The following is a 14,326-nucleotide window of genomic DNA, read 5'->3' as shown; positions in this document are numbered from 1 at the left end:
ACTTTGAATATTAACAAGTCATACAACGATATTCCACTGATCCAACAAACTTCAATGACAACTCTGACAGTTGACCTGTTCTTGGTTACGGGACTGTTCCTAAACAACGCAAAGTACAAAGTATGCAAGCTAAACTGATGAAAAGGCATGTAAGCCACACTTAGTATACCCCTCCATACAGACAGTTGGACTAACCCGTGGGTCACACGCCCCGTGTCTGAGTTGGTATGGCCTGAATACAGCTGTTCACACCGCTCAGACAACCGCTATGAAACACCACTGAGCAAATAACTGATTCTTTTGCGACAGGAAGCTCAAAATAAAATGTGTTTTGGATATTTTTAGTCACATGAAGGCAGCTGGTTAGTCTCTATTTTAATACAAGACCTAAATAAAGTTTGTTAGCTGCAACTTCCTCACCACCATACTTTATTTTTGTCACTTAGAAGAAGCTGCCCGCCTCTCACCCGCTTTGTCCCTCTTTCACTCCTCTTCTAAAGGCCTGTGCCTCTTATACTTGGCAGCACCTTTCACGTGTACATTGGAATAAATGGGTTCCAGAAATAGTGCATGGTGAACTTGTTGGGGGGGCATAGACATAACAAAACGAGGGAGGAAAGAAGCCAGCCTCATATATGGGACCTTGGGGAGTACACTGAGAGGAGGGAGGCGCCGAGGCCAACAATGGCACACATTCACATTCTGGTTCAACCAACAAGTTACTGCTGGCCTCATTATTTAGCAGACCTATAAGTGGAACAGGACTGACAGAAAGTATTCGTCCAATACTGATTAGATGAAAAGGTGCTGTGGCTATAGAAAAAAAATCTCATGCAAAGTAACTGTAGAGAGTAAATCTGTTAACAGAAATGTGACTGCATGGTTGGATTCATTGAAAACAAGTGAAGTGAACTGTACAAGTCAGTGTAGCAGTCTTTAAGCTACTTCAACTGGATAGTATATGCTGATATAACTAGGTTTACTCAATTCATGTTTATTGTTGATTTGAACATTGTTTTTAATTTAATTGTTAATTTCCAAGCAAAAACATATTGTTTCAGTGCACTGTTGTTATTCTGGCCAATAAACTGTCGTCTTGATTTTGAATACTTTTCAGAAATGTTTGAGAACTTGAATTCAGGAATCAATGTAATCCGTTCTAAATAATCAAGTGTTCGGACTTGGATTGTTAAAGGGTTAAAAAAAAAACAAAAAAAAAAACTTTCATTCCCAGCATTTCATCTTTAATCTCTTTCATTTATAACTGACGACATATCAGTTTTTAACAGACCGATCCGACCTAAAACAGGAACACAACAGGAATTCAGACGTTCGCATAAATGTTAAATTATAAATCACTTAAAAGATCGAGCCTGCATAACTTACAAGTTACAAACATGAAACAAAAGGGTCCCACATGCATTATCTGACGCAATACAAACAGTCATGAAATAATAAAAATGATGAAAATCCTTTGATTCCAGCCTAAGCTCTATATACATTATGCAGCTACTGTGGGGATAAACTACCAATCTCTGGGGCTCACTAATGCATACTTTATTATCCACCCACAGAGTCCTGGTGTGCTGAGGGAATATTTAAATAAAGCGAGAGGAATGTTTCTTCCACCGCAACATCCAGCTCCACATAGTTTCCCACTCTGACGACTCACCAACCTGATAAACTTAGCCAGGAATCCCCCTCAGACTGGCGTAAAAATGTCTCCGGTTGTCATGGGACATGTTCTAGCTCTGATGTGCTGCTGACTCCCTGACCCATCCTGGCACATTCCCTTTTTGCTTCTTCCCCAGGAAACATCATCACAGGATGATGTTGACTGATCAACATGATGCGCAGTGAAGCCCACCTGAAACAAAGAGATAACGCAGTTCTTTCTATACTTAATGCATTTAAGCTAGTGGGTAGCTTCATCATTAGCATTGATGCACACACAATTAACTTAAATGTATGATGGGTTATTTCTACATTTTTGCATCTATAATGGAGTTGAGGGATCCCTGAAACCACCTATTTCCCAACCTTCTTTTTAAAGCCAATTGTCGCGTTATATCCCATAATGCTTTGAGAAGAGCAGTGTGGCTTTATAGCTTCTCTTCTATAATAGCTTGGAAATAATTCATTGTCTAGTTCTTTCTTATGAATGGTGGGGCAGAGTCCTTCAGCCCTTGCTCCTTCAGACAAAGTCGTGACAGAGACAGTAGCAAAGGCAGCGCTGTGTGTGCGTATGTATCTCTCAGTGTCAGTACGTGAAGCTCTCTGGGAGTGTTTACATGCTGTGCGTCAACGTGTTGAAGTGCAGTGTGAAATCACACACTGGAACACTAATAGTACACTGCTGCTGATGCAATGATTAGGACAAAAGCGTATTGACAGATGAGCTATGTTATGGCACTGTTGCAGAATCATAATTTAAAAAGGACTCGAGATTTTATGGATGAATCCACGAGCCATATACCACCTGCAAAAACACAAACACACACACACACACACACACACTCAAAGAACAGAGTGCAGCATGTAGCCACAATAAAAGCAGATAGAAAGAATGCCCTTCAGAATGAACTCACTTATGTACATGTACTGTGTGGTACAAGATTTCTGACAAAAGTTTAGACACAGGACCACATTCTGCTTCCTCTTGTTTACTTACAATTTCACTGATAGAGTCACTGTACAACATATGAACATGTCAACCTGCACTCCCTTATGTAGCCAATACCATTAGGATTCCTTTCATACTATCTGGAAAATGCCTGCTGCAGAGTATTTCAGTCTCACCCTGCCCCTGACCTCTGACCTTTTGGCCTTTAGTTTACACAGACACAACCTGCAGGGAGCAGGGAGAGGCAAGTGCACCAGCAAACACTTTCTAATTCTGGTGCTGCAAATACAGTACAACAAGCAACCTGCAACTTTTGATTTCAGACGCTAGCGTTTTCATTTGGAAGAACGTGATTTCAGAGTTACAAAAAGGCTTTAAAGAAGTATTACACAAACCTATGATGCTGTGAATCACTGGCTTTTGTATTTGTCCTTTTACGGCTGAATATCAAAACACTGACGTGTTGTGATGTAAATATACTCAACAAAAATATAAACGCAACACTTTTGTTTTTGCTCCCATTTGTCATGAGATGGACTCAAAGATCTAAAATTCATTCCAGATACACAATATTACCATTTCTCTCAAACATTGTTCACAAATCTGTCTAAATGTGTGATAGTGAGCACTTTTGCTTTGCTGAGATAATCCATCCCACCTCACAGGTGTGCCACATCAAGATGCTCATCAGACACCATGATTAGTGCACAGGTGTACCTTATACTGCCCACAATAAAAGGCCACTCTGAAATGTGCAGTTTTGTCTCACAGCAAAATGCCACAGATGGCGCAAGCATTGAGGGAGCGTGCAATTGGCATGCTGACAGCAGGAATGTCAACCAGATCTGTTGCTCGGGCATTGAATGTTCATTTCTCCACCATAAGCCGTCTCCAAAGGCGTTTCAGAGAATATGGCAGTACATCCAACCGGCCTCACAACCGCAGACCACGTGTAACCACACCAGCCCAGGACCTCCACATCCAGCAGGTTCACCTCCAAGATCGTCTGAGACCAGCTACTCAGACAGCTGCTGAAACAATTGGTTTGCATAACCAAAGAATTTCTGCACAAACTGTCAGAAACCGTCTCAGGGAAGCTCAACTGCATGCTCGTCGTCCTCATCGGGGTCTTAACCTGACTCCAGATCGTCGCCGTAACAGACTTGAGTGGGCAAATGCTCACATTCGATGGCGTCTGGCACGTTGGAGAGGTGTTCTCTTCACGGATGAATCTCGGTTTACATTGTTCAGGGCAGATGGCAGACAGCGTGTGTGGCGTCGTGTGGGTGAGCGCTTTGCTGATGTCAATGTTGTGGATCGAGTGGCCCATGGTGGTGGTGGGGTTATGGTATGGGCAGGCATCTGTTATGGACGAAGAACACAGGTGCATTTTATTGATGGCATTTTGAATGCACAGAGATACCGTGATGAGATCCTGAGGCCCATTGTTGTGCCATACATCCATGAACATCACCTCATGTTTCAGCAAGATAATGCACGGCCCCATGTTGCAAGGATCTGTACACAATTCTTGGAAGCTGAAAATGTCCCAGTTCTTGCATGGCCAGCATACTCACCGGACATGTCACCCATTGAGCATGTTTGGGATGTGCTTGACCGGCGTATACGACAGCGCGTACCAGTTCCCACTAATATCCAGCAACTTCGCACAGCCATTGAAGAGGAGTGGACCAACATTCCACAGGCCACAATTGACAATCTGATAAACTCTATGCGAAGAAGATGTGTTGCACTGCATGAGGCAAATGGTGGTCACACCAGATACTGACTGGTTCTGAGTCCCCAGACCCTCAATAAAGCAAAAACTGCACATTTCAGGGTGGCCTTTTATTGTGGACAGTCTAAGGTACACCTATGCACTAATCATGGTGTCTGATGAGCATCTTGATGTGGCACACCTGTGAGGTGGGATGGATTATCTCAGCAAAGCAAAAGTGCTCACTATCACACATTTAGACAGATTTGTGAACAATGTTTGAGAGAAATGGTAATATTGTGTATCTGGAATGAATTTTAGATCTTTGAGTCCATCTCATGACAAATGGGAGCAAAAACAAAAGTGTTGCGTTTATATTTTTGTTGAGTGTACATTAAAAAAAATTAGCTAAATGACAGGAATATGTCAGAAGACAAATAAAAAAAGGATATACTTACATAGTCAGGACATTAAAAGCTTTGTCTATTCTGTCACCGTGTATTACATGATTGAGTGGTGACCAGTATTCTGAGCACTTGAGTTAATAGTTAATTCTCTGTAACTCCACAATCTTAGCAGCAGCTCTTGTAATACCAGGTGGGTATTAAAGCTACTCTGTAAGCATGCATTAAAATATTTTCTAAGGTTACACTTCAAGTGTTAAAGTGGGCCAAACTTTCCCTCGCCTCGTCTCAAACCGTGTAATTAGGCGAAACATGTTTTCACAGCAGATCTCTAAAGTACTTTAAGTAGTGGTTAGCGATGCAGAAAAAGCATGTGCACTAAAATCACAGACGACAGGTATGTCTGCTGGAATGCTTTTCTCCGCCGTGCTAATACACCCACCAGTGTGTTATCAGACGCACAGAATGGGTTTCGACATACAGTACATAATCACTAATAGGCCCACACACGCTTCATTTCACATTCAAACAGGTATGTGTGAAATCAGCGGGTTTCATACAAGCTCCTCTGGTGGTTCAAGTCGAATCCATTGTGCCCCGAAGTAATCCAAATGTCTCATCTCATCTGAGACATCTTCACTGATTTAAAACACACACATCAGTGACAGACCGAGAACAGAACAGACCTAAAAACCGGAGACAAGCTGAGTCTGAGCCAAAATATTAAAGTGCTGCGATTATTAAGTTCTCTTAGCTGCACATTAGCTGTCTCCATACACATACAACTCTTTTCCATGTTGTTGTTTTTTTTCTATATTTCTATATTTTTTTATAAGGAATAGCAGCAGGTTCAATATAACCTCCTGATACAAGGATGTCGACATTCAAGTCAGGAAGTGTAGACGACTTAAAGAAGAAGTTGAAAACCATGCAGGAGATGTGAGAAAACAAATCGCTATGACAACAAAAACACAAAAAATGAAACATGAGAGTCAAACATGTTAAAGGTTTAAACACTGTACAGATTGCAAAGACTTCAAAAAGAAACCAGGAAAAAGACTGCTGCAGCAAAGCTTTGAAAATACCACCAACATTAAAGTTATGAGTCACATCTGTTTGGTGGAACCGAAGGTGAGAAAGAAATCAGAAATGTTCGTGTTCACAGCGGTACAGCCGAGAACCTTACAGGGAAACCAAATGTATTGGTATGTAAGGCAACTTGGGGATGTCAGGATCAACAACCAACTATTGATTCCCAGTTTTGCCTAAAATGGGATAGCCTGGCACTAAATAAACTAACAAAAGGCTATTCGTTTCAATGGAAAATTCCCAACATTCCTCATTCTTTATGTTTGTGTTGATTCTTCATCAACATAAACATTCTGCATCCAACCAGAAATTTCTTCCTGGTCCATTAGCAATGGTCAATGTAAAAAAAAAAAAAAAAGAAAGAAAAAAAACAGTTATTTAAAGATTTTGTGTGCACGTTAGCCACAACTCTGTGATATAGGTTATCACTAGTCCCATCAACTTTATCCCCAAGGTGAGTACACTACTACATTTCACATCAAGTTCATCAGAAGGTTTCAAGCTTTTGTTAAATTACATGAACTCCTGTAGAATTAAATAATGTACTGTCGCAGAAACCGCCAATGTTGGAAAAAAAATTAAGCCAATGCGATCGTGCAAACAACCACAGTTCATCGAGTGTCCACTTACAGTCAGGCTGACACCAGAAGACCAAGAAGTCCCACACACAGAGACCATATTAAAATGTCCATTTTGGCAGCAGAAATAAGCACGTGTGCAGCATGATACAAAAAAAAGACTAGTCTTATCTGATTGGTTCACATCTTCATTGACACAAACTGTATGGGCGTGACATTTTTAGGAAAATTAAACGATTTGTCTCATTAAAGTGTGTTTTTTTTTTTTTCAGGAGATTTCAACTTTTTGCCTCCAGCTCTTTGCCTGTTGTTAGGTTGACCGAAGGTTTTGATAGCTTTAGCTTTTCAATAAGGCCACCCCAGTGGGTGGGCTTCTAAACCGCTCATTGAAACCAAAGGGTGGGTTAAGTCTTTGCATTATTAGTTAAACACTTAAAAAAAAGTGAGCAGCCTTTCGCTTCAGCCCCTCGGACCTGGAAAAGGGAAATTATTTGGTTTTAAGTAGTTAACCAACAGCCTGTCTCACAAACAGTCCAGAAATATCTCTGTGCAGCATGGAGCAGGTCTGTGCATGTCAGTCTGCTGCTGCTGCTGCTGCTGCAGTCAAGGCCACGGAAATATGGGCTGGACCAGAGAACAGGAGCAGCCACAGACATGAACACATACACACACACACACACACACACACACACCCGAGTTTAACAGGAAACACATGGTGATATCCATCAAATGTGCGTCCTTTTGACATGCACACACATACACACAGGTGAGGACAAACTCTGTTGTCTCGGTGTCTTTTGATTACAACAGGAAACAGCAGTCACAGCAGTTCAAACACATCTATCAAGCTAAAAGGGTGACAATCCTTACACAAATAAACATACAGTAATTATTAGAACCTACGTAAACAGAACACACGCTTGCTGACCCAAAATGTATTCTGTATACGTTAATGAAAAGGATCAGAATGGCGCTCAAACACAGTGATCTTGTCTTTACAATCTAAAGTCAGACTTTACCTTGTGTTGCCGGCTGCCACACAGCTTTGCATGCGAGGGCACGGTTTGCATGTTAGCCCTGATTTGTGGTATTCTTTGCATCTTCACTCACGGCAGGTATAGAGAAAATGACGGGGCTTTTATCCCCTGATAGAGATGTCAGTACATGTCATTGGAATAGAAAACTTAATTCTAGGTGTGTGGTGCTGAAGCTCGACAGTTTTCACTAAAGGTCGTCAACCGGTGCTTCAAAGAAAAATGTTGTGCCACACACAATACAGGGATTTTGGGAAGAAGTGAGCTCCCCGATTGTATCTGTCAGGAAGCTACATATTAAAGATGGATGCACTGCTTGTTAGCACAGCTCACTTCCCGTTCCTGTAAGCACAGCAGGAATAGGTCATATAGATGCACAGCTGCATCCAGAGCTTCGTGGTGATACATGTGGGATTATCTCGCGTCTCAATTCTCATCTATTTAATTCTGATTTATGACCTATGAACCCTAAACCAACTACGCATTTACTTTATAAGCTACACCTTAGGAATTCATGAGCTGTATTAGCCTTTACATTTTAAACTTTGGTGGACTAAATATTCACAGACGTTTCCGTTGTTTTGAACAAGCTTCGGCAATTCTACAATTCACTTATCAGACACTTTTATCCAAAGCGACGTACAGTACATGAAAAAGACAACACAAGCAAGGATCTTTTGAGGAGAAAACAACGTCAGTAAATGCAGCTTTAAGCATCTGCAAGTAGGATGTTTAAGATTATTTTGATAGGAAACATGGGTCTTCAAAAGCCACTAATGCAGAACACCTGTCAGAGTATCGCCAGTTAATTCAGTACAGTGACACCTTGTTTAACTTTCTCTAATAAGGACGTTCTCAATAAAAACAGTTCAAAGACGACAGCCTGCAGAACAAATATGTCCGTTAATCTCAATCCTTCTTGACCAGGATGAGAACGTTTCATATCCTCCAACAACATTGAAAACTTAAAAAAAAGGAAGCTTCATAAAAGTGAGCTTCATGGAAGAGACGCTGTAATGGATCACATTATGTACAGGTGTGATAATAAAGCCACCAGTGTTGAAGGTAGAAAACGCTGGAAAATAACTCAACTCGTTTCTTTCCATCAATTCTTCTTCTGTGACTTTTCCTCGCTCCCTCTCTTCCCATCCTCCTTCGCTACCAACCACTTGTCGTCAACTCCTTCACGCCTCAGCTCCTACATGTGACCTCTCAGCAGGGAATACTGCCAGCAGCAGGTGAAAGGTTGTGACCCTCAATACAAAGAGTGCCGTCCTCCTGCAGGCGGAGAGCTCAGCGGCAGCCCCAAGCAGAGATAAGGAAAACAGGGGGATATCACATCACTCAACACATCTGGTTAATCAGGGAGGATTTAAAAACAATGGCTAAAGATCACTCATCATCGAGAAAAAAAAAAAAGAAAAAAAAAAAGAATGGCAAAGAATTTAAACAGAAGTACTGATGGGAAAAGAATAGAAAACAAATTCACCACAAGTTTATCTCTAGAAATAAATCCTTACTATCATGATGTCTTCAGGACATACTTTTAAAGTTTGGCTGACACATTATTCCACAGAGATGTTCATCATAAAATAGTATTCATCATATCACAGGCGAGATTCTATGGCCCATGTCGCTGCTTATTCACACTAAGTGATGTTTTTCTCAACCAATCACAATCGGAGCTGCTCTGGAAGTCACTACAAAGCTAGGACACTAGCAATTTTTAGGCTAGGCTAGCTCTCTGTTTACATCTGTATTTCTCCTCGCCGCACACAGCCTTCTCTGAAACAAAGCTTGATTGAGTTCTTGTAATAAAAAGCCACATGACAGTGACAGAGGAGATGAATTGATGGATGTCTTCCATCGTTGGATTTTTTTGTGTCACCGTTTATCTCCTTTGCGGTTAGCTGTTAGCTGTGATCATGTGATGCTATTACGTAGCGGTTATCAGCATCCGGCTTACATGCCGCCTACCAAATAGGGCACGGGTGGCTGTGGAAACACAAACAGGATGAGGCTTAATCTAACCAAACCGTACCGATCCGTACCGGACTGCTGTGTGGAAACGGGGCTAGAATCTCTCATTGAAGCCCATTAGGGTCTCCTCAGCCTGCAGTGTGCTTGAACCTTGCAAGCTTTCTGGATCTGCTTCAGGGCAGAGAAGAGTGTCACCAACATAGCAGGTACATAATCATTAAACGCAGATGTACACACACATAAACACTAAAGTGTTTTCCCTAAAAAAACATCCTCGTCAAACACACGTGCTGTACACTTTCATACACACCACCTGGACTAAAATACAAAGAGGGCAGGTTGTGGAGTGATTTAAGATCATCTTCAAGGGAGAGAAACGTGATCCAGCGAAGGACCAAAGACATCCTGTGGAGCCATCCGGCAGAGAGAGCTCCAGTAAAAAACATCAATCAAGAGACAGATAGGGAGAGAGAAAGCTACCTGACAGCTGCAGAGCATCATAAACTTGACCAGACGTCACTACGGGATTATTTACATGCTACAAAGACAAAGAGTATATGGGGCCACTAATAGGTTAAGATGTACCAGGGCGATTGTCAACTCTTCTCAACAGAGAGAAATCTTGTTAGAAATGGGAACACTTGAATATATGTGTTTGGTGTGAATTTCTATTTCAGTCATTTTAGACTTACTTGAAATCAAAGTGGAGACACAAACAGCAATTAGCTGTTGTCCAAAATGCAGCATTTAGCTATACTGATGAGCCAAAAATGTTCCACTTGATTGGAAAAAGAGCAGACTGAATAAAACAAAGCACAAGAGAGAGCGAATCACAATATAAACCCAACCCCAGCTAATCTAATTATATGAAATACCGACCGTGCTGAACCTCTTAGATAACAGTATAAGCAAGCAAACATTGTGTTAATTAAGGCCTCGACACAGGGTACAGCTTATGCTGAAGGGAATGTTAGAAGAAGATATCCTTGATTCATCCCGTGAGGGGAAATTCAATTTAAAACTCTGTTGTTGAACAACGCAACACACACGCATAGACTGAGATACACACACATGCACTAGGAGGATCCTATGGATAAGCACTAATGAAGAGAGTTCAGGAGAGGGGGATGCCACAGTGAGTGCTCCTGAGCTGTTTGAGTTCATTGCCTTGCTCAAGGGCACCTCGGAAGTCCCCACGGACTGAGCTACTGATACCACCATGTAGTTAGTTTTGCTGCTCTTATTCTTCTTTTTCCCAAATCAGAATATAACACTAATGATGGGAGGAAAAGAAAAGATAAGAAATGAAAGATGTTAAACTTCATCCTGACTATCTTCACCCACTCTGATGTCAACACATCCAAAAGTGAAACCAGAAACGTAAAGCTCACGTCAGCACTGAAGACAAAGTCAGTGTTTTACCCAAGTCATTAGAATCTGTCAGCATGAATGTTCATTGAAGAATCCAACACCATACTATCTGACGCATGCGAAGGTATTTAGTGTGGACCAAAGAGGAGGCACAAACAGAAAGACCAACGTTACCATCCAGAGAGCTACGCTGCTAAAAGTGGACCCTACAGCCACCTGCTATAAAAACCTGAGGTCACAAGGTCATCAGAAGACAAGCGGAAGACAGTAAATCACCAAACTGCCGACAAGACATGAGAAGGGAGAGACTGGTCTTTCCTGGGTTTAACGTTACAGGGTGGCACAGCAGGAGGTGAAGGTGCGAAGGTCGTTCAATCTCAGATTACGTTCTCACGAGATTTAGAAGTGAGAAGAACACCTGCCATCCCACTCTTAACTGCATGCAAGTGATTTGCCATCCAGCCTACCTCTTCCTTCTGATCGGCGGGGATGTAGATGCCTTACAAAGATTGAAGGAATTCGAGGAATTTAAGAAAAGAAGGATGGCCTAAAAACAATTATATTTAGCTCAGTGTTACAGTTACAACCTTTCTCACCCTAAAACTGTGTAGCAGAACCTACGGTGGCCCACAAAACCAGCGCAAAAAAAACAAGCAAAAGGACATCATTAGGTTCACTAATTAAGGTCACTTGTAGCAGTATGTTTGTTATATCTATACAAAAACTAAAGGGTTAAAACCAAAAAGTGTTAGCCTTGTTTCTTCAGTTTCCATAGCAACTAGATTCCCCATTTCCTTTATGCTTAACAATCTACCTGGCTTCTTACTGACATGTGAGTGCTAACAACCTTTTTATCAAACTCTCAAAAAAAAAAAAAAAAAAAAAGAAAAGTAAAACACGTTATTTCTCAAAATGTCAAATTTTGTTAAATTCAGTTTGCAACAGCAGGAGGAAATGCAAAGGTGGAAAATGGGCCTTGTCAATCCGACACAAGATGTTATTATAGTCCATAATGTTGAGTATTTATCGTCACTCATGAAGACAGAGTTGAATCAGTGTGAAAGTCACCTGTGATTGCGAAAAAAAAGCTGAGCAGTTCCACCCACTTCTCCCATCTGCTGCTCTTGCATAACAGCCTGTATGACCATGCAAAAAACAAAAACAAAAACATAAAAAAAATCATGGTTGATTTGAAACTGTTGACTTCACTGTCCAGAGACAACGTCAGTCATTGGCTACACTTTCTCTTTGGTAAAATTATTCACAAGTTATGCAACATCAATTTCTAAAACGGTCAGAGTTCATCATAATAAGAGCAGGCCTTCATGTTCTTTCTGTCTTTCAAACATTTTCACACACATGCCATCTCATAATAAACTGTGCATCTCACTGCCCCATGCTCGTCATTATGCAACCTGTTCCACCCATAGACTGCAAATCTCTCTCTTATCTTCGATAAGCTTTCATCTGTCGGTGATTGTCTCTCACTTTGGCCTGCAGGCTGCTCGCACGCGCGCACTGGCTCCACCTGTTTTACACCGTTTCACCAGCCTGTACGCGTTAGAAAGGCTACTTGATATTAGACCATTGTTAACTCACTGTTTTTCTTTGTAGATGTCTTTGGAGATAGCGCCCGAGTGAATCTTCGGCGCCCTGCTGCTCTTGGAGACCGGTCGATCTTCATGAAAGCGCCTAAAAGCCCCTCTTTACCCTTCAATAAACGTGATTTCACGCTGACCCAGTTGGCAAGTTAGCGAGTTCAATGACAGAGCTGATGTGTCCTTGTCTGTCCGCTCATAAAGTCACAATAAACGGGTGCACCACTCTGTCGCGTTTCCTCATCACTTATGGACGTCTCACCTGTTGGAAGTTGAGGTTCTGCAGTTTCACTGTGGTGGCATTTAAAGACTATTAGAACCTAAAATAGCAAGCTTGTAATTGACAATAAAGGCCATGAGGCTTTAGACTACAAACACAATTTGAAAACTGCAATTTAGTGTTTGTCTGTGTTTTTACTTATAGGCTACTTATCAAAAAAGTAAAATAAATTGTAGATTTCCTCCAGCTGAAACAAAGTGACTAATAGTATATCTTACAAAACATCACTTCCAAATTATTTATTTGTATGTATTTTATTTAGACATGTCTAATCACAAAGATGACAAAGAAAAGCCCTTACAGCTGGTTTATTGGTATGAGTGGAATTCCCTCTTCAAAAATTTCATCACAAACGTTTCTGCAGCCGTCAAATGACCGACATTTTTCCTTAAATAATTTAGCTGAATTTGACATTTAGACAAAATGTGAGTATGTGTTGCATCCTTTTAGTCTTGTGTGCTTTGAACATGATTTATGTGGTCATCTTTGTGGTTAACTATTCTGTTTGTGCTTGAGCGGTCTCAGTAACTTGTGATGGTCAATGTAGGACTTAAAGACTGAAGCTGAGGTCACACTTTTGCTTTAAGGCTTTTGGTTTGACCTTTTGGAAGAAATTGTGTTTTTATTATGTAAAATATTATTATGAACTCAATGGATGATGCATAAATGGTAAATGGACTTGAGCTTGTGTAGCACTTTTCTAGGTAACATTTTCTCCTCAAAGTGCTTTTACACTGCATGTCACACCAACCCATTCACACACTGATGGCAGCGGTTACTATGTAGTGAGACCATTAGAAGTAACGAATCACATCATCATACACATTATTACGCTGTTGGCAAAGCAGCGGGAGCAATTCTGGGTTAAGTTTCTTGCCCAAGGACACATTGGACATGTTGCTACAAGAGCTGGGGATCAAACCCTCAACAACAACCTTCCTTTCTGTTTAATGATGATCATCATTTAGAGAGGCTGATCTAAATGTCACTCATCCTTTTTGCAACAAATCGTTCAACTTCTTTAAATGTTTCAAATCTTGCAGAAAAGAACAACTGTAGGCCATGTGGGAAATTACCTGGAATGAGTGAGCTTGGAAATACAGTAAGAAGGCTTTTTAGCATGTCTCAGACATTTCAAAACATGTCTATAATGAGATTATGTTGCTAACACTGTTTTTGTGACGCCCATACTGACATTTACAGATCCAGTAACTGATTTCTACGGTGGCCCTGAAGGTCAACTGTCAAAATATTTACTGGAAAGTGGGTCATTGTGAGGAACCCAGTAGGAATTAGCAGCAGAGTCCTGTACTTAATTCTCATATTGCTGCCCCTCCCAAATTTAACTCCACATTTTAAAGCAATTTTCATGACAAATCATGGAAACAGTTTTCTCAGCAACAGTTTGAAGCTTGTGCTTTTAAAAAGAAAGGTTATGTTTGCAAATTGGGATTTAAGGGTGTCATTTTTTTCAGCAAACTTGTGAGTATTACATTTTACACTGATGAGCTCACAGCCTAAATCATTAACCCACAGGGATTAGGGTTTGGCCTCAGAGCCTTTTTCATACAATATCATCTTTCTCACAGCAGGATGACTTCATTGTCAACTGAAACTGCCATAATCCTGAGAGTGATAAGGACTTCCCCTCA

General features: G+C 41.0%; 1 protein-coding gene across 1 annotated transcript in view; it reads right to left on the bottom strand.

Moving 5' to 3' along the window:
* The window catches only part of LOC306832873 (pleckstrin homology domain-containing family G member 1), a 63,744-nt gene extending 51,092 nt beyond the window's left edge, over positions 1-12,652 (bottom strand). The window contains exon 1 of the mRNA XM_079357893.1: positions 12,396-12,652. Coding sequence (XP_079214019.1) covers positions 12,396-12,480 — 85 coding nt within the window. The 5' untranslated portion in view covers positions 12,481-12,652. The remainder of the gene's footprint in view (positions 1-12,395) is intronic.
* Between the last annotated feature and the right edge of the window lie 1,674 nt (positions 12,653-14,326).

The sequence above is a fragment of the Symphodus melops genome, assembly GCF_947650265.1.
Source record: "Symphodus melops genome assembly, chromosome: 1".
Lineage (NCBI taxonomy): Eukaryota > Metazoa > Chordata > Actinopteri > Labriformes > Labridae > Symphodus > Symphodus melops.
This window is presented reverse-complemented; position numbering and strand designations above follow the sequence as displayed.